Genomic DNA, 21,792 nt, shown 5'->3' with positions numbered 1-21,792 from the left:
ATTGAACTACGGTATTATATTTGGGGACATACTGTTTTATTGAACAAAAACAAAACATAATTATTAATTTGCATTTCAGGAAGCTGCCGTGTGCATTAGTTTACGCAGCTGTGCACAGATTTACCCATTTCCCGCTTGTCTCGGTTTAAATTGTTCATGTAAATGAAGCCTGTGTTTTTGGAACGCCGCCCTGACTCTATAAGCCCCGCCCCTCGGCTCCGGTCTCAGCCTATTCGAGCGGATCAATGAGGGCTCATTTGAACTGCCGCAGGCAGCCAAAAACTTACCATCGACAACTGGCTTGAATATAGAGGTATAACAGAGGAGCATGGGTTGTCACAACAGCAAAGTTTGTGGCCAGGTCTCCAGGAAAAAGGTAGGTCGTTTTAGAACCTTCTCAGGATGTTCACAAATAATGAGTCAGAAAGTTGCAATGAGACTCGCAGCAACGTCAGAGGGGAGAAATGTACAGCACGTGCAAATGTATCCGCATCAAGGGAGCCACTCTTGTTTTGTTCTCTCATATCACTTGTTACTTCCTCACTAATGCGCAATTCGATGCGAAAGCTCTCATGTTAGTTTGTCGACTTGTGAAAGTTTTAATTAGAAACAGATGCCTGGATCAACAGATGAGGTCTACTGTTTAAAATGTGCTGCTGACATCCGTTATGACAAAATAAAGTCGTGTTATCCTGAATTTATGTTTGATCACTGTGTGCTCTCCTTTAAATGGTTCCGCATTTAGGTCAATGACAAATCAGCATGTACGAGGTGATAAAAAGGTGAAATTTAGTTTTTTATGTAGTTTTTGTTCGTTTTTAGACACTAACCCTCAGTTTTCTAACGGTTATCTGTCAATGTTATCATTTAGTGATTTTAATGTATTTTGGTACACAGCTTAGTCATTATTTTCAATGTAAATATTTAAAGTCATCGCTAGGTGTGACATAAAAATGACATGTGATATGTAAAAATAATAATAATTGTCTGTTTTATGTTGATTGCCAGACCACTTATTGAAACTTATTTTGGATATTTATGGAAATATTTATTATATTTTTAAAGAAAAGCAATTAAATATTTCAATGTTTTAAAAGGGAAAAAAGAAGTGTTATTTCATTGGTATATGTTTTTTAAAATATGGAATATTTTTAAACTGATATATTTTTATTCAATTCTTGAATATGAAAAGGGTTCCTTAGGGTTATTCTTTTATCTAAAAAAAATGCACCTTTTCATTGCACCATTTAAAATATGTGATATTTTTAAATGACCTTTGCACACATGCATGAGGGTCTACAGCTGTCTTGTCTGTTGATTGGCAAACTATTTATTTAAATATTTGTGTTTTTCAAGAATTTCAGCATTTTAACTATCTCTGGGCAGTCGCACCACCAATACATTGAAAAAGGTCATCATAGGAGAGGCATATAAAGCTATTTATTTTAATAAATTGCATTTTAATGTTCTTTTTATCATGCGTGCATTAAAAGTAAAAAAAAAAAAAAGTTAAACACCATGATGGAAGAACAACTAGAACCTCACTGGCACTTTAAATTCCATATTTAATATAAATGCAGTCAATGCATTCCTGTGGCCTTCAAGCATACAGTGAAATCTGGCTTTGATGGCAACAGGGTCAAGCTTTCATTAGCCCAGATTGCTGAAGGATTTAGATATACACAGGGCTTAGATATGACAGACATGGGGTCCCGAGTTGCTCACTGCTAGTTTTAATATGACCTATAAACAGCCAGAGTTCATTTGGTCCTGTTAATCACATAGCCATGTGTCAGTATACTTGACATGGACAACTGGAGAAGTGTGAAAATTCTCTGAAGACCAAACAGAGAAAGCCTTACGCTCACTATTACAGCTTCTATTGGAGTTGAATCAAAAGCACATAACCACATGACGATGAAGTGTAATAAAGCCAAGTGTTCATTAAAGTTCCAGAACATTTGGTTCCCTGCCACAGAGAGCCGGCAAATGCATAATAGTGTTATTGTGGATTAAACTGAATTATGAGATGGAAGCAGTTCCTGTTCTGGCTTTTTGTTACTGATTAATTTTTGGAAAGTAAGCCTAGCTTAGCCTAGCTATTAAATTGTTTCACTATTAGAAAGTTGTAGACCTTTTAAAATGTTATTCGATAATTTTCAGTCACATGACTGGTGTGGAGACCCGGAGGGCAAAACATCCATCCAACTACAGCATAAACCTGTCAATTTCCATCTGTTTCAAGCCACAAACGTAGATCACCTTTCATACCAAGAAAAACAAAGATATGTGTGCATCCTGCAAGTTTTGGCCACGAGTGATTTATATAAACCCTCTTCAGCATTATTTTAATGAGTGGATAATTTTGGATAACAAGCATAATATGTCTTAATGTACTGAGTGATATTAAAATATAAAATTCAACATACACCTTACTCATGATGTAAACTATATATATATAGGCAAGCAGCTGAGCCCAGAATATGAATGCCTTTTATTAATGCATAACATTAAGCATTTTTTGCAATGGTTTTAAATGGAAAAATGCTTAATGTGCAATTTCGTGAGCCAGATTCATATTCTGGCCACAACTGTTCATCTGTACATAGTCCTTGTGATTAATAAGGTCTATACTGAGTTTGGCCTTTTAATATCGCTGTCTTGGTACATTAGTTCCTAATATAAATCTGGTAAAAAAAAAAAAAGTGGCATTCAGCGGAGGAAAGTTGGGCATTTCTATTCAAGTGCCACGTGAAAACTATGAATACATGCACACAGTATGACATCATTTGTTTTTGATTTCTTTCAAACTGTAGATTGCATGAAGCATAAGTGTCATGTTTTGGTTGGCTTGTGTCCACACTGACACTTAAACCGCACATGTTAGAATCTCACTAGTTATTAGGTGACTTGATGTGGTTTGACTCTTTTGGTTCGTGAATGAGGATGCTGCCTCAACTGATAGTTGAAGAGCAAGGAAACCAGGGGCCATTAAGCCCCAAAAATCATGATTATAGATGTCACACTAAAACCATGTCACATGCTTTATATGAGTTAAAACTTTGAGATTTAACTCCCTGGTAGTCTTCCCTGCATCTCTTAAATCTTAATAGTGATTAAGAAACACTTCTCTAACCTGAAATAAACTGGAGGCTTTGCTCTCAAAGGAGAGACATTTTGCACTTGCGAGTGTTTTAGTTCATGTGTGTGTAGGCTGTGTCTCAGATATTTGGCACGTAAACTTCAAAACGTTAAATAACCTGTGAACATTGCCGGCCTTGAGCTCCATCTTCAAAAACTCTCACACTGGAACGGCACATTCTTTACTCCCTATGGACGCATGATAGCTGCTTCTTGAATTTCAGTGCTTGTTATATGTGTGGAGAGCATGCTAATAAACACTAAGGACACGGACCGTGAAGACAATCCTAATGTTACAAAATGTTCCTATTTTATTTTATATGATTCCTGAACGATCATGTGACACTGAAGAGAAGTTATTTAAAATAATACTTCACAATATTAGTTTTACTGTAATTTTGATCAAATAAATGCAGCCTTGGTAAGCACAAGAATTCTTAAAAATATATATAATTTTACTGATTTTATTTTCGATGATCTGGAATGTGTGGAAATAAATAGGCCTTCACATTTTGTTCGTCTGTCTGTTTTTGTTCTTATGATAATTGTCAGTGACTGTCTGCAATGTAAGCAATTATGTAAGCATAAACATACCTTCATTATTCGGATATATTTAGGAAATATGCAAAGTTGTTACATGTTACAGTTCTACTTTGAAATGTGCGTTCGATGTCAGAATGTCTGTTTTTGTTTCGATCTGTGTGACTCCGCCCACTGCCTATTTACCCAATAGTATATAAACATCACGGGTTGCCAGTTGGTGGAAAACACAGCATATTGTAGCCATATAAGCCATCAAACTAACGAATCTCTAGGTCAAAGATCACAGATTCTTCCCAACCTAAAAAGCCCATACATCTATTAAAATATTAAAACATGGACAAATCAACTCACCAGCTTACAGCATTCAGCTCGTCGTCTTCCATTGTCAGTTGCTCTTGTTCTCATTTTAACCCACTAGCTGTCCATATTACATAGTGCACCTTTAAATTAAATTAGACATTGCTCCACCTATTGAGAAATACAAGTCAAGTTTTCAGAGTGTGATGCACTATTGTAAGTGATTTGTCAATGATGTCATGGTTGTGCAATCTTGAGCGCATATCTCATTGGTCAGATTGCTTTGGAATGCAACAAAGATTAACTTATATTACACATCTCTGAAATGTTAAAAAGTTGTGCATGTAGATTAAGTTTGTCAGCTAGCTTTGAAATGATGGTGTCTGCAATGCAACAACAAAAAGCATCCGTTTCTTTTCTTTCAGAAAAAAAGTTGTGCGCAAGAAGGTGAGAAGCAAATAAAGGACATCAAACTTCAAGATGGAAGTGGTAAGTGGTTTCTCTCGATCATGTCATGTGAACGTGTGCAGATGTTCTTTAGAGAAACGGAAACAGAGAATGCATTGTGACAGAGATCCTCTGGTCATGGACTGTTTCAAAATGTCAACACTTGTAGATCATGATGCGTGTGCTACGGTTATTATCTATTAATGTGTGCTTTTCATGCGTGGCTTTTTCAATGTCCCACGATTCCATTGTGAAGTGTGTTGTTGTTGGCAGAGCGCAGGCTTTTGTAGCGCTGACGTTGGGTTGCAAAGACCTGTTGATACTCTTGTGTTGCTAGCCCTGGGCGATCTTGTCTTGTGCTCATGGAGATATTGTTTCAGATGTACCGTAGAGTAAACAATGTAGTGTTCAATTGCTCTCCCCCAGGTACACGCTCTTCTGAGAAGAATCTATTGGAGACGTATGAGTGTCAGCTAAAGATACTTCATGCTGTGTTGACGGCTTCTGGAGACCAGGAGAGAGACCAGCTCCTCAAGGACCATCCTGGAGACATCTGCACTTTAGTCCACAGTATTCTAGAGAAGGTAGAGTTTGAAAGAAGGCCTTTCTTTTTGTCTTGTGAATGGAACGCATTGCAAGTACATGTAGCTTCATGTAGGCATTCAAGAACGACTAGTATTCTGATCCCGGATTATGTCATCGGGTTATACATTATGAAGCTGTCAGCGGCAATAAACTAGACATGCTTTTCCATTACAGCATAATTGGGAACAAGGCCGATGCTGTGCGCTGTTGTTCAGGGTCTGGGAACGTGTGCTTTGGTACATCTGTCCTTGTGCTAACCTCTGACCAACAAAACTAAACCTGTTTGCAGGGAGGGATGTTATTCATTGCCTTGTAAAGACGGCTGGTTTGTGTGTTTTACACAGTAGAGCAATGCTTGTTTTACCAAGAGAGGACAAAGATAGCCTTACGTTTCTTTTTAAACCTCTCACCAAGTGTTTTTGTACTCTAGAACTTTGACTCATTTATTCTGTAAACATGCATTATTATAGCAATGTAAATGGGAACATTGCATAGGACATTCTTTTGTTTTTATGAAAAATATGTCTAAATAATGTAACCAATCACTAACTGGAACAATTTTTACAATAAAAAATTATGAAAATTATTTAGACTTTTATAGTGTTTTTACAAATGAAGAACAAGGTTCTGTCTGTTTTTTTGGCAGTAGTAATTATAAAAAATTAAAGATGTAGTTCTTGCCATTCTCTAAACATACTTTTGTAGGGTGCATCCTGGGATGCTTTTTAAGGTCATGTGTATGTAAAGCACTATCCATTTCTGAGAATTCTTTAAGGTTTGTATATAAATTTGACTGATAGTTTGGCAGGTATTCAGATTTATTTTTAATTTTATAATTTATATTTTTAATTGTATAAATGTAATTTTCATTTACTATATATTTGATTTTTTTTTCTTGTTAATTAATTGCACATTTATTTTTTTTATTTATCCAAATTTCTGTACCATTGCTTGAATGGATTTATTCATACATTTTCATTCCTTGATATTAAAAAAAAAGAAAAAAAAAGGCTTATTTATCCTTGGGAAAATTTGAATCAAATATCAGACTGAAAAATCTTGTTTAAACAGTATTTGAAAACATTGTTATTATATACCATTATTTAAGTTTCTTATAACTTATTTAATTTTTTGCTACTTTAAAAAAGGAAAATCAATGTTGTTACACCACAGCTCCAAAAGTTAGAAAAATATTAAATTATGTTTCAAGCCTAAAAGTTCTTCAATCAGACAATTTCTACTAAATTGCCATGAAAATAGCCTTTGCTGCTGATTTGGTGTTAAATAATAAATAAATGCATTGTGTCTTTTGTTAACAGGTAAAGACTGAGATAACCGCTGACTTAAATGATCTTCATGGAAAACAGACGAGGAGCGTCTTAGAACGGCATCAGAGCGCAACAGAAGGTCAGAGCACAGCAGCTGACTTTGCCAAAGCAGAAATGATAAATGTGTGTATGTATATGTTTTGTATCTGTGTGTAAATAATAATATTCAATAATTGTTTACTTTGCAGAGCTACAGCGATTACACAATGAAGAGAAGAACATTTTAAATGAGTCCCATGCAGCAGCTGAGAATGTGCTGAAGGTAAAGCTCGTCTATTTGCAACATCACTGATCTGATTTGTCTTAATGTATTTGATTGAGAGCTGATCTAATATACAGTGGAGGTCAAAATAAGAGAAGAACCTACAATTCCCTAAATTTCAAGATCACTGCTTTGTCGTATTTGAAGTTCCTAACATGAGTAGAAGAATTTATTTGATTCTGAAGCACAGTAAAAAAAAAACTTAAGATATTAGTAAAACATTTACAGATTCCTCTGAGTTATTGGTGTTAATCTGGCACCTGGTGCTAATTTCATTAATTATATATGACGAACCCTATTTGACTGGCAGCATTCCTCTAATTTTCACTGAGACTGTAAGATGACGGGGCGCAGATGTGCTGAAGTTCCCACTTCCTACTCCTTTTTGACAGCTGTAACCCTATTTTAAAAATGTAGTCATCTTCTTTCGTGCTACAGTAGTTCCTGTTCTGTAATTCTGATCACTGTTTGCCACAAAATCAAGGTTTGTGTCGAAATGTCGTGGTTATTTTGGCAAACATGTTAATAGAACCGTGATATACTCCCAGCTGATACTCTATAAAAATTTGAGCAATGAAATCAAGAAATTATAGATGTACTTCCCATGTCAGGCTAGACATACCAGACTTGACTTGACTGTCTCTGAACTCAGGATCAGATTGAAGGGCTGACGTCAGAGCTGAAGCTGTTCGAGGAGTTGAAGCGCAGAGCGCAGGAGTCCACGCTCCAGAGAGACCTTCAGAGAAACATTGAGGTTTGTTAGGAGAGTGGAGATCTGTTGGCAAAGCGTGCTTCAGATAGCTGCAGTATTCAGCTCTGTCTGTCTTTTCATCCCAGACTCATGGCAGCCCTGGTGCATTCTGGGAGCAGGAGCAGGAGAGTCTGTTATTTGTCATCGAAATGAAGCGTGAGCGTTTACAGGACCAGGGGAACAAGCTGCTGCAGATGGAAACACTGGTATTGTGGGCCATTAAATATACATCTTCAGTTTAGCAGTCAATCAAAATGTACTTTTCAGTAGCAGATTCTTACCTTTACATTTGTTCCCTCCGTCTAAAAAAAATGGTTTCATCCACTTTGTCAAACATGTCATCTGCTTTATACTCCATCACTGAGAAATGATGTTCAGAAATGAAAGCAGGTGTATTATTTGTGTATTCGTGTTGTTTGTCTGAACGTGGCAAATTGATCTGTTTGTTTGCATCAAGAAATTATGAATTTTTTCCCACTGTAAGTCAGCTGTTTTGATGATTTTCGGCGTGGTGTTGTGTTGTGATTGTCAGGTGGAGAGGAATCAGTCGCTGGAGGATCAGCTCCTGCAGGCGCTCCAGCAGAGCGAGGACTTCAGAGTGAGGATAGACAACTACCAAAGCCTCATACAGTACGTTAACTTCAGTCTACTAATGATTCTTATAGGATGATTAGACGTCAGTATTTTTAAATATTGAGACTAAGTTTGCACTACTTTCTGGGAGAAAAATCTTGACAGAAGAGAAGAAACTTTACTGTGAGCGTGAACGGCTAATATGTATTTTTAGGGGTTGATCCTGTGAAGCCATGTGAACTGTGACTGGTACTGTAGTGCTATCAGAAATATTATTATAAAAGGCATTTTACAAGGGCTCTGTCATTGGGTAAAAGGCACATAGTTTACATTTTGTGTATCAAATATAATACAGTAGGCTTTCACTTGCTAGTCTCTAACTTGCTAGTGTCTAAATGTAATAATGCATTTTAAATTTAACCGAGCTTTCCTGGTGTAATTGTATTTTTGCTCTGAACGTTTGTAAGCTCGAGTGTGTGTATGTGGCGCCCCCTGGCGGTGTTGTAGCTGCTGTAATTAACATTCCTTGTTTTTTTTACAGAATTGCCAAGTTATGAGTTTGAAATTTAATTGTATTAGACTGAATGTGTGTACATAAAGAATATAAAAATATAAAATCTGGCGCAACAACAACATCCGCATACGTCATCCGCGCACTCTTCACGCGACTTCATCTAACCTCCTGCCCGTCTCAACTTCCGCCATTTGGATTTCAAAACAAAAACCTCTTAAGACAGCGCTATTCAATACAAGATCACTCAACAATAAAAGCCTGCTCCTCTGTGAATTCATTACTGACAATAAACTGGATTTTCTCTGTCTTACCGAAACCTGGCATAAACCTATGGATTACTTTGCATTAAATCAGACCACCCCACCTGGATACTCCTTCATTGACAACCCTCGTCTGGACCGGCGAGGTGGTGGCATCGCAGTTATTCACCGCAGCGATATCTCCATCCGCCCCATCCCCATCCCGGCTGTATCCTCATTTGAACACTTGGCTTTCAGACTTCCTGGTTCCCAATCACTCACTGCTGCAGTCATCTACCGCCCTCCCAAACTTTGTCCATCATTTCTTTCTGATTTCACAGACTTCGTAACTCAGCTGTCTTCCATTTCTCCGTCCGTTCTCCTCATTGGTGACTTCAACATTCATATCGACTCTCCGACAGCAAAATTCACATCTGACTTTTTGGACATTTTAAACTGCCTCAACCTTACCCAGCATGTCACCTCACCCACACATAATCATGGACATATCTTGGACCTGGTCTGTTCCACACCCTCCCTCACTATACATAACCTTTCATTGACTGACCTCACAATTTCTGATCATCTGGCCATCACCTTGGATGTCATTACCCCCTCTCCTACCATCAAACACACAAGAACAATTACATTTCGAAACCTGAAATCTATTAGTCCCATCTCTCTCAACTCATCCATATCCCATGCCATCTCTACTTCTTCACTTCCCTCCGATCCGATTGCCTCTGATCTAGTCAATTTCTACAACCACACACTCTCCACCTGCCTCAACCAAATAGCCCCTCTTAAAACTGCCTCAGTCTCCTTCTCCACCTCTGCTCCTTGGTACACCCCAGATCTTCACATTCTCAAAAGACAAAAAAGACAACTTGAAAGGATCCATAAAAAATCCGGTCTCACTGTCCATGCACAAGCCTACAAACACGCCATAACCACATACAATTCTGCTCTCAAAACTGCCCGGTCCAATTTCTACTCACAACTCATTCACTCAAATTCTTCTAACCCCCGCACATTATTCTCCACATTTGCAAAACTGACCAAACCCAAGGACAATATAACCTCCACATTCACTATAGACAAATGCAATAACTTTCTGTCATCCTACCATACCAAAATCCATACAATACACTGTTCACTAGCTTCCACTTCCTCCGCTTCTCCTCCTTCTGAATATCAACTCCCTCCGCTCACACACCACAGCTTTTCCTCTTTCTCTCCACTGTCTCCCTCTGACACCTCCAAACTCCTTTCGACCATGAAATTCTCAAACTGCCAGCTTGACCCGATCCCTTCTCCTCTCTTCAAAAGCTGTCAAGAAACCCTTATTCCTCTCATCACCATCATCATCAACACTTCCCTTACGTCTGGATCTGTTCCATCCCCGCTAAAACTTGCATCCATCACACCCCTCCTGAAAAAACCTGGCCTCAACCCTGACAATCTGGATAACTTCAGACCCATCTCCAATATTCCGTTACTTTCAAAAATCCTGGAACGCGCCGTAAACACACAACTCCATCAATATCTCCACTCCTCTCAACTCTTCGAAACATTTCAATCCGGATTCCGTCCACACCACAGCACAGAAACAGCCCTTCTTAAAGTCACAAATGATCTCCTCATTGCTGCCGACTTTGGTTTCATATCCATCCTCCTTCTCCTCGACCTCTCCGCTGCATTTGACACTATTGACCATACTGTCCTTCTCCATCGTCTTCAATCTATTGGCATCTCTGGTACAGCACTTCGCTGGCTCACATCTTACCTCTCTGATCGTCACCATTTTGTCTCTGTTAATAACTGCAACTCCCACACCTCCCCTGTCACCCATGGCGTCCCCCAAGGTTCCGTTCTCGGCCCCCTCCTCTTCACCATCTACATGCTTCCCCTCGGTCAGATCATCCGCAACCATGGACTCCATTTTCACTGCTACGCAGATGATACCCAAATCTACTTTTCCACCAAATCCATCTCCCCGGCTATTCTCTCTACCATCACCGATTGCATTTCTGACATTAAAGCCTGGATGGACAATAATTTTCTTAAACTCAACAGCAGTAAAACAGAACTCCTTATCACGGGTCCAAAATCTCTCCTCTCCTCTATTCAGAACTTTACTCTCCTTATCGACGGACATATTGTCACCCCCTCCCTCTCTGTCCGAAACCTTGGCATCATAATGGACCCCACCCTCTCATACCGAACACACATCAACCATATCACTAAACTATCCTTTTTCCACCTCCGCAATATTGCCCGCTTTCGCCCCTCCCTTACCTTGGCAACAGCTGAAATTCTCATTCATGCATTCATAACTTCAAGACTTGACTATTGCAATAGCCTTCTATACGGACTTCCTACCAATCAACTACAAAAACTGCAATACATCCAAAACTCAGCTGCCCGCCTCCTAACCCACACCCGGTCAAGAGAACACATCACCCCCGTTCTCCGTCAGCTCCATTGGCTACCTGTTCACTATCGCATTCAATATAAGCTCCTTCTCCTCACCTATAAGTCCCTCCATAACCTGGCCCCACTCTACCTCACTGAGCTCCTGGAACAGCACCAACCCACCCGCCACCTCCGTTCAGCTGGCACAAACCGCCTTGCTCCGATCGTCCGCACTAACCGACGGACTTTGGGGGATCGAGCCTTCGCTATCACTGCCCCCACCCTCTGGAACTCACTCCCTACATCCATTAGAAACTCGGACTCACTGCCAAACTTCAAATCAGTACTCAAAACCCACCTGTTCAAACTAGCTTTTCCCTAAACCCTTGTTGTTTTGTTTTGTTTTGTTTTATTTTGTTTCCCCATGTGAAGCGTCTTTGAGTGTCCAAAAAAGCGCTATACAAGTTTGATGTATTATTATTATTATTATTATATATTTTTTAAAAATATATATATAAACTGTATATATATATATATATATATATATATATATATATATATATATATATATATATATATATTATATAAAGTATTTTACTAAAACTCTTTTGTCCTCTGTCAGACAACTGTCCAAGGAGCAGAACGAGCTGCAGGAGGCGCTAGAGAAGCAGTCTCTGCAGAACCAGAAGCTCAGCCAGGAGAAAGAAGAGCTGCTCTTTAAACTCATACACCGCAGAGACTCGTGCTCCTCCTTCCACCTTCCTTCTGTCATCCCCAGCTGACCGCAGCATCCACCTTCCTTCTGTCATCCCCAGCTGACCGCAGCATCCACCTTCATCACAGGCTGGCCTCAGTGCCTTCGGTTTTTTTTATTTTTTATGCCAGTTTAATATAGTGTTGTGATCACCCAGTGCTGATATGAACTTATTCACTGCACTTAGCAATTTTAACTAGCCAAACAAATATTTTTGTACATTTTGTTTGAAGAGACATTTCTTATCAGGATTTTTTGGATGCATTTTGAAATAGCTGTGGATCTATGCAGTAGTTACTCTTTTTATTATTCTACAGGGTTTTTGACATTTTTATTTCTTTCCAGGAAACCGCAAGTATTGTTAGCAAAAACAGCTGTTATGTTTTTGCCTTAAGACATAATTAGCACTTGGACGTGTAACATGAATATTTGGGATCTTTTCAGATGCACTTGCACTTTTATCTGTTTTATTTGTTGGAGAGATAATGGGCTTTTGGTGATTACCAGTATGCTTTCTTCCTACACTTTGCACATAGTATTTCCGTTTTGAATCCTTCTGCTTTTCAGTGGTAGGTAAAGTCCTGGGGTCCTATTGGATAAAATCTTGTCATTTTAGCTCAAACACCATGTTGTCTCAAAGAACCAGCAAACATTTTTTCAAGAAGAGTCTAGCCTCTCTGTTTTGTTACTTTTTGCAAACCTATTTTTATTTTATTTTAGAAAATTCTGAACAGATTTTTAAGTTATTTAATACTTTAAAGGAGTAGTTCACCCCAAAATTAAAATGAGCTGAAAATGGACTCCCCTTCAGGACATCCAAGGCGTAGTACGTAAATGAAATGTAGCATTGCATCACTTGCTCACCAATGGATGCTCTGCAGTGAATGGGTGCCGTCAGAATTAGAGCCCACACAGCTGATTAAAAACATTTACAATAATCCACACCACTCCAGTCCATCAGTTCACATCTTGTGAAGTGACAAACAAAAATCCATCAAGGCATTTAACTGTATTTTGGCTGTTTTAAAATGTTTCTTGCAAACCTGCAGTGGAGACATTAACTGATGGACTGGAGAGGTGTGGATTATGTTTTTATCAGCTGTTTGGACTCTCATTCTGACGGCACCCATTCACTGCAGAGCATCCATTGCTGAGCAAGTGATGCAATGCTACATTTATCCAAATCTGTTCTGATGAAGAAATCTATGAAGAATATCTGGTTGAAATGTTCTTTCTGCAGGACTTCAGACGGACTTCTCATTGCAGTGATTCGACTTGTCATTTTTAAAAGCTTGAGTGGTAAAATGGTTGCCTTTGTGTACATATCTTTTTTTTTTTTTTAAGATAGTGTATTATTGTAATGTTGTGCTCTTATATATGTTTACTTCTAAATCAGTGCCTTTGTTGTAAGATATTTCCTGGAGAAAAAAAAACAAGCAATAAAAGCTGCATCAGAGGGACTGTATCTGTTCTGCTCAGTTATTCCAGAACAAAATATATCAACCAAAGAACTGCTTTGGGAAGATCCCATACACATATTAAAGTTTGGTTAAACTGGAGACCTTTTTATGCATTTTTTTTTTTTTTTTCAATAACCGGTTTTATCAAATTGTGGCCTAAAGGTTTATGAAATAATTGGAATTCCAACATCCTAGCGCTCGTCAAAGATTTAGGCAGGTTTAGATTTTGTCCTATAGGGGGCGCAATGACTCAAGATTAAAACGCGCGAGAGCCTGCTGGTGTTGCTCTGACAAGTTTTTTGGTTGTCTGGGTGCTTCACCTTGGCATGTCTGTTTGTTTTGAATACCAGCAACATGCAAGTCATTCTTCATTCAGCAATTCTTTGTTGGTTTACTATTATGTTGGTATCCCTGATGTTGGAATAATCTGTTCCAGATAGCCTTTTAATCTTAATAGCTAAATTAACATAGCCTATTAAAGTCTTGTTTATAAATATTTTTCTTGGTTTTTTGTCCCACAGTTGACTCTGCCCCTCATATATAAGGTCACTCACACCACAACTTTCACTGCTGCATGTAATGAGACACTGATTGGTGGGTATCTCTCATGACAAATAAGAGCATGAAGCCCGGCTGATTGACAGACCCGTGAAGCCCCCCATTAGACTACACAGCACTCAACATGGAGAAGAGCCCGGCTCTTTCTGCTGCACGAGCGGATGTCAGGTTCACCGCTTCTCTGACTGTGACATGTTTGGACAATACCTGTCTATAGCCACTGAGATCAGCACAGGTCAGCCTCGTGTAGTGAAGTCAGGAGGTTCCCAGAGCATTAGCAGCCACCTGGAGAATCTCAACACTAACACTAGCAGATCTCAAGACCTCATGTCCGGATTAAATACTGCTGTCAATAAAACTCACTCTTCATTCAATCATTGTAAAAAAATAAAAAAAACTAGAAAGCATTTGTATATGTTTAGATTTATTAGCCTATATATATAATATGCAAATAAGGTTGCGAGAAATAAATAAATGTATCGAAAAAAATCTCTATTCATTATGAGTAGCTATTATTATTATTCCAGCGTTAGTATGCGGCTATTTTGAGTTTCTTCGTGAAAAAACAAATACGGCGTCTATCCTGACGAGTGTCCATACTTAAGAAAAGCAAAATGCTTTTATTAGCCTAAATGTATAATTCCTCACGTTAAGACTTTTTATTGTTTTGTCATTTATATCGGTTTATTATCATTATCATTTTAATTCCTTTATTTTCAGGAAACAGTAGTTAAGCAGGTATTGTTAGCAAAAAATAAATAATAATAAAAAGTAAAACGCTTAGCCTTTATTTTTGACATTATTGGAGCTAGAACACTTGGGAATATTTGGGATCTTTTTTTGATGCACTTGCACTTTTATCAGTGTTTTATTATCATGGACTTTTGATAATTATGTGCTAATATAATCCTATTAATACAATAATACAATATAATAAATGCATGCAAACACAAATTGTATCATTTAATCAGCTGTTTGCCTAATAATAATAATAATCTGAAACTCGGTATTCAGGAACACTTTGTATTTAAAAAATAAAAATAAAAAATGCTTGCCTGCTCCAATGGATCAAGGTTAATTAACTCTTTATAGTGCATATCCAGCATAATTGTTTTTCGTCCAATTGTATAATTATATTTTACCATCAATCCTATAGCCTATTGTTTTTATTATTATTTGTAGGCTACACATTTTAAGAATCAAGCCCTGTTTACAAAGGAGCACAAATAATGATGATTTAAATAATGATAGAATTAAAAATAAAAAGACATTAGATATAGATTTGTATATATTTAAAAAAAAACTCAATTTAAGAAAGCCGTGATTTGAAAGAGAATCTGTAATTGCTTCCTGCTCTGAACTGGCGGGAAGGCGCGCGAGTTTTGGGGTGTTCACCTGCGTTCACGCGCTGTCCCTTGGTGACGTCATCGTCGGCCACATGAATGTAACACAATACCTGTCTTTCATTCCATTATCTGTTAATTGCCCAGCAGAAGCGTCCCCATATGCATTAACAGCGCGGAGAATAATGTGTTGCTAAAACTTACATCTGCTCCCGTGTCCTGCCTTTGATAATGTGCGACCTGCGCGCGTATTCGAAAGGGTTATTTACAATTTCAGTTTATTACAGCAAAGATAACCTTTAAATTGCCAAGGGTTGGAGGCAGACACGAATCTTCTCAGATAAGATGATTGCTATTCGGGGCTGCTGAGTTGTTCCTCATCACCTTGACTTAGAACAAAGAAGGTGAAAATTGCACCCCGGGGAAAACAGCTTTGATTAAAAGGTGTGGGGCTGGTTATCACCCCAGTTTTTTACACAGCATAATCAGCTTTATTTCTTAAACTCCTACTTCAGTGCAGCAGTAGCTATAGCCTAATATTCTCTAAGACAAGATCCAATTCAGACCCGTAGATCATTTCAGCAACAATGTGATATTTTGAAGCACCTAATCGTTGACTTTCCTTTACCTCATGCATACATTGGGTTGCATTGAGGATCCGTACATATTTCATGTTTTGATGTGTTAATGACTTCTTACGTGTGTTCAGATTTTTATTTTTCACAAACTCAATTAATACATTTTTATTTAATTTTTTTATATTTGTGCAAGTCTTTTAGAGTGAAAATGTATGTGTGGTTTAACTGTCTGGATATGCAACGAAAAAACTAATTGAAAGGCTGAATTTCTCGAGGGGCGACATGCTCAGTTTGGTAGGCTACTATAATCTTTTATTTTTAATTTAAAAAAACGCATCAGCTAAAGGAAAGTTTTGTTAAAAACAATTCTTGACAAATTGTAAAAAAAAAAACGGCTTATGATAATAATATAAATGTGAATATAAATATATAAAAAGTAATCATTATTTAATCACGCTAAAGACGTCAAGCAGTGTAACCATAGAAACAGTTTGGTACGATTTTCCTGCGATTTAAAATGTACGTGAATGTTCTTAACTTTAATGACACGACATCTTTAGAGTGATTAAATTAGCATTACGTTTTAATTTTTATTTTTTTATGTATATATGAATAAAATAATACAAAGGTTTTATTTCTATGAACTTACGTGTATAAAAGTAGATAATTAAAACATTTCTGCTTTATACCATCATTTGTTTCACATGATTCATTTTCACATATAACAAGCGGAATACCGGAAGTCTATGTGACTCTCCCTCACAGACTTGTGTCGAGTTGAGCGTCTGGTTCTGGAGACTGATGGAGTGTTGTGTCAATCATCTCCACTAGAGCGCGCTCTGCTGCAGTCACGCGCCCTCCACTCAAGTTGGCTCCATTCCTATAATTAAAATCAGATAAGATACAACATGTTTGCACTGACTACTACTCGTAATTTGTCGGAATGATAGCGCCATGGTTGGTTAATAAATCAAGAGATTTGGTGGGTAGAGCTGATCATTGAAACGATACCACCTTTATTGTAAGGTAAAAGAACAGTAAATTAATCCCCGAGGACTTTAGGTTTAGCTTATCATCTTAACATTTTAATGCAAATTCGAATAATTTAAATGTGAAGGATTCTTAAATTATTACCTTTTATGTAAAATGTAGGTTTCTATTTGTAGCCTTTATTTATGTGCTTATTTTTATTTATTTTTTAAAAAAAATGTATTTTGATCATATTTCCAAATGTCCCACGTTTAGACAGACAGAGAAACTGACAGCTTGGACGAGGTAGTGAATGAGGTGTTTCTGTCTCTTTGAAATATGTGCTCGGGGTCTTCAGAAACTCCTTCATGTGTCTTCAGGTGCCCAGAGATATGGCGAGTAACGGCATTTTTTGCATAGCTCTCATACAGGTGAAAACATGCAGAAGAGATTTAGTTTAGTTAATGGTACGCCACCCCTGAAGCACAGTGTCCCCAGGAACAAAACATAAATTATCGTCTAAAAGATGACTTTCACTACTTCTACTACTAGACATAGTTGGACAGGTTATAAAAATGACACCAAATTGCATGGATTAAACAGCACAACATAACACAATTGTGCTAAATGCTCACATTATAGACTGCAGTATTTCCCATATGGGTTCAAGGACACTGTGTGCACTTAAAAGTGACTCCCTAATGAGTCTGTATAGGTGCTCTTGGCTGATACAGGAAAACTAATTACTTAGAGCAGGAAGTCGCTTTATGAAATATAGTCGCTTTTATTTATTTTTTAGGCAGAATAGACCAGTGTGTTTGAAGGTATAGCAATCACTGAACATTCCCAGCAAATTGGACTCTTGTTTAACAACACACATGGATGCTCACCTGTCCGAATCCTCGACTTATTTGTATTAACAATATTTTTCAGGATTAATGGGTTGTTGTCATCTTAGTCCTTCATCTGTGGGCATCAGGATTGCCCTGCGGCCGGGCTGAGAGCGTGACTGACATGTGCCTTACATCAGAGGTGGATGATGGACAAGAGATGCAGCTTAGCCTCATTCCTTCCATACACGAGTCCACTCTCTCTCTCTCTCTCGTCTTGGTGGTATGTGCCATGTCAATTTATATCATATTTGCAGGCAGAAACAAATTGGAGTCAATCATCAGCGAGGATGCATTTCAAAGTCTTTTCTTTTGTGCAAACGTTTCCTGCAATAATTGACCTGCATATCTTTTCTGATACAGTGAAAGTCAACTGGTTCCAGTGTTGTTTTGGACCAAAAAAAGAAACATAAATAAATAAAACACATTTTTATAATGGAAATTTAAAAGATGACACCTTTCAGGCATCAGAACAACAATCTGAATGAAGTCCATGTCATAAGAACATAACGTACCACCAAAACAAACAATGAATCAACAGGAAAACAAACAGAGATGTACAAAGGCTTAATTGTGCTCACCAGGGAGCCGTTTGGGCTGGTTAAAGCCTCTATTTAAAGCCCCATCACCTTTAGGGATTTAACTGGAAACATACGCCACCACAGGAAGACCCCAGGGGCACCAGAGATACCCCCTCGCTCTTCCCATCAGCCCATCTCCTCTTTACAAAGCAGAGGCATCCTACCTTGACACCTGTCAACACATTAGGTGTCAAATAAACTACCTTTCAACCTGGGCCAGCAGGTAGGCAACTGAAAGACCTCTCTTGACAGCATGGATCAGTGTTCTTGAGTCCTTGGGCACAATACTAATGGGATCTGTGTGATCTGTTGCCTCAAACCTTTTTACAAAGTAAAGTCCAACTTGAGCGAGTCTGTATGTAATTTGTGAATATTTTGCATTGATTTGCTGTTCTATTGATATAGCTGAGTCTGTATGTAAATTTCTCAGTATTATTTTAGGCGAGCTGCAGTAAAGCTTCCAGCTGTCAGGATTGCAGCAGTTTGACAATAAATCTTCTTTTATGGCTACTTAGGTGGTAATTTATCTTTGCAAATTCTACAGGTGTCGTCTCAAAGTGGTCTGGATCAGATAAGACCACTCCGACGTCCCTCCACCCCTCCTTCAGGGCCAGTGTGCCAGAGATTCACTATAAGGCTGTAAATGAGAAAGTAATTATATGTTTAGCACACTCTCTGTTGTAGGGGAGACCGGGGCTAGTTGTCACATGGAGACAAATTATGCAAATGTGTGTTTTCTCTAGTAGTGGTTTGTATATTGGTTTCAAAAGGGTATTTCAAAACACCTGGTTTTTGGAAACAGTCAAATTAACTCAGAAAAAAATCATTATAGTATAAAGGAGGATTTTAGCTGATGAGTCACATGTTTTAATTGTTATATTATAATGAAAATTGACCTGTTGCATTTTTTGGTTTCGTATGTTTTTTTGTAGTAATTATAGTTTAAATTTACAGAAAAAAGACCGTAATAATCTGTTTAATGAAATTACGACAATGCCCCATTATTGGATCAAATAACAGCATTAATGATACATTTTTTTTAGTTATGCATTTATTTATTTATAAGTCAAGACTTGGTGTGTGCCTATGGAGAAAATGGCCTTCAAAAATTTGCCAAACCATTTTTTGTTGTTAAATTTAATTTAATTTTATATTTTGTAGTATTTTTATTATTTGTATTATATATATATATATATATATATATATATATATATATATATATATATATATATATATATATATATATATATTCATTAATTTGTTCATTCATTTCTTTATTTATCTTAAAAGCTTAATGTGTATAGACCAGTGTTTCCCAACTTTTTTGATAAGTAAAAAAAATCTCATGGCACACCACTAAGCACTGAAATATTGCAGAAAGAAACCAGGAAGTTATTTTTTTATTTTTTTCTTACAATTAAACACTGCATTGCATTGCACTGCATAGTTATGAGGTTTAGTCACAAGCTCTTTTAAATGGTTTTCATTTTTTTATATTTGTAAAATCCACAAATCCGACATAAGGATGACCAATAGCAATAGCATGATTTAAAATAATAATAATATATTAAATATATTTAATCTATATAATGGAGATAGGAAGTTTTTTCAAGGTATGAAAAAAAAATAGACTGGCACCTAGAAACAAGTTCCTGTCTCTCCTGAATATAATGATAAGTTTCTATGTGAAAAGTGCTTGATGCAAGGTGGTTTGACCTTAAAGTAAGTCTGTCTCCAGCACGGTCTGCAATCATTGTATTAGTCACAGAGCATTACTGAAATTTTCAGTTGAAATATTTCTTTGAAAGTTCAGTTGAAAGTCATCCATCATGATTGGTAACCGCTAGTATATACCCAAATAAAGTGCTGAAACATGATGCTTCAGAAAGCACTTTGGTTGATTTATATATACATATTTATTTTTCTTAAACAGGAGTTTGAACCACTAATATTTAGATGTACTTTCTGTATCACTGTTACTGACATCTCTAAGTCTGACAAAGTTGTTATGCCAGTTGATTTGACTTCTGCAGGATGCCTTTTGCGTCACTGGAGTGTTTTTAGAAACACACAGTGCAGATGGTAACATGCTACAGTAGTCGTCAGTCACCTATCAGGAGGAAACAAAAACATACCGTGATATAAACACTGACAAAGAGCATTTGTTTGATGTTGGACACATCCCAAATCAAATAAAAAACATGGATGAATCAAAGATATTGACATGCAGGATGTCATGTAACTGTTAATGGACACTGCGAATTTCATAAACCCCACAGGAAAAAAAAAGCTTTCCTCATGCTGTGTGTAAGAGATGAATCTTATCTCTTACACAGCATGAGGATTTGTTTTCTCTGTAGGATGATTTGGCAGTCACAGCATACAGAAGGTACAACAGGTTTATGACGTGTTGGAAATCTGGAACAACATCCTAGAGATATCAGAGCTCAGTAGACCTATGTGGTGTCTGTCTTTTTTTTAAAATATTGACATGTTCAGTCAAGCAATTTGTATGCCATCATCTCTCAGTGAATGGGAAAATTCTCCAACTTTGCTTCCTCTCTAATGACCTGTGAGCATGTCAGGACTTCAGATGTTTGAAAGACAGCGTTTCTGTGACGAGATCAAATATCTCTTAATGCTTGTAATTCACTGTAAATCAAGGTGACAAATGATCGAAATCCTCCAGTGGATTTTGGGAAATGTGAAAACTCACCGTGCCTGGGGGAGCTGAGTCACTTTAACACAGACGCAAATAAATGTACAGTTAATAGTGAGGGTGTTTCAAGTCCAAACTTGAATTACGTAGCCCTTCATCAGCAAAGAATAGACTGTTTCCCCAGTAATGTTTGAATGAAAAACTCCTCAATGTCAGGTGTTTCGGAGCCTGTCAGAGTTTTGTCACCTGAGACAACGCAGTCTGTCTCGTCTTGCTTAAAGCCTAATGATTTCACTCTAGGCTGCTCATTTGTAGAATTAGTTGAAATAAAATGCTGCATGCTTGAGTGATTTTCATGTCATATTCTCAAGTATATTTTAGAAATGTCTTGATGATGCATTTCATAACTCATTTTGGAGTTACAGATGTTTATATTAGCGTAGTAATGGCACTACTACTACTTATAATTGGTAGCAGCTAGCAATGTAAAATAAAATGTAATTAGGATTGAACTAAGAATTGGTTTGCAGACACCATTATTCAATCTATAGGGCCAAATATAATATATAGTTAAAGACAAGAGTTTTTGTTTGTTTAGGGGTTTTTTTTCTTCTCACATTTAGACTTTTCCTTTGTGTGAACAATTATTTGTATTTTTTTGAGAATTTTTTTTAAGAATCAGATGCAATAGAGAAAACAGTTCTAAACAGAGAACAACAGAAGATGGACTTTTTTCAGTGGAGGAAGCGTTATTATGGATTATGGAGTCAGATTTGGCCATAAGTGATGATTTACAATTAAAAAACACACACTGATGTTGGATTTGTGTCTTACAAACATGCAGATTTTCACTTCACAAGACGTTAACTGATGGACTGGAGTGGTGTGGATTAATTGTGGATTAT

The 21,792-nt window shown here is 37.4% G+C and overlaps 1 protein-coding gene across 1 annotated transcript; it reads left to right on the top strand.

Annotated features, from left to right (window-relative positions):
- The first annotated feature begins 200 nt into the window (after nt 1–200).
- On the top strand, nt 201–11,929 carry LOC113057815 (coiled-coil domain-containing protein 69-like). The gene is made up of 9 exons (XM_026225343.1): nt 201–376; nt 4,407–4,470; nt 4,855–5,012; nt 6,333–6,420; nt 6,530–6,603; nt 7,256–7,357; nt 7,441–7,560; nt 7,887–7,984; nt 11,718–11,929. Exons 1-9 carry the CDS (start codon nt 329–331, stop codon nt 11,875–11,877), a joined length of 912 nt encoding a protein of 303 aa, XP_026081128.1. The 5' UTR covers nt 201–328; the 3' UTR covers nt 11,878–11,929.
- The last annotated feature ends 9,863 nt before the right edge of the window (nt 11,930–21,792 follow it).

The sequence above is a fragment of the Carassius auratus genome, chromosome 39, assembly GCF_003368295.1.
Source record: "Carassius auratus strain Wakin chromosome 39, ASM336829v1, whole genome shotgun sequence".
NCBI lineage: Eukaryota > Metazoa > Chordata > Actinopteri > Cypriniformes > Cyprinidae > Carassius > Carassius auratus.
Note: the sequence above shows the minus strand (reverse complement) of the source record. Positions and strands in the feature narration are given on the sequence as shown.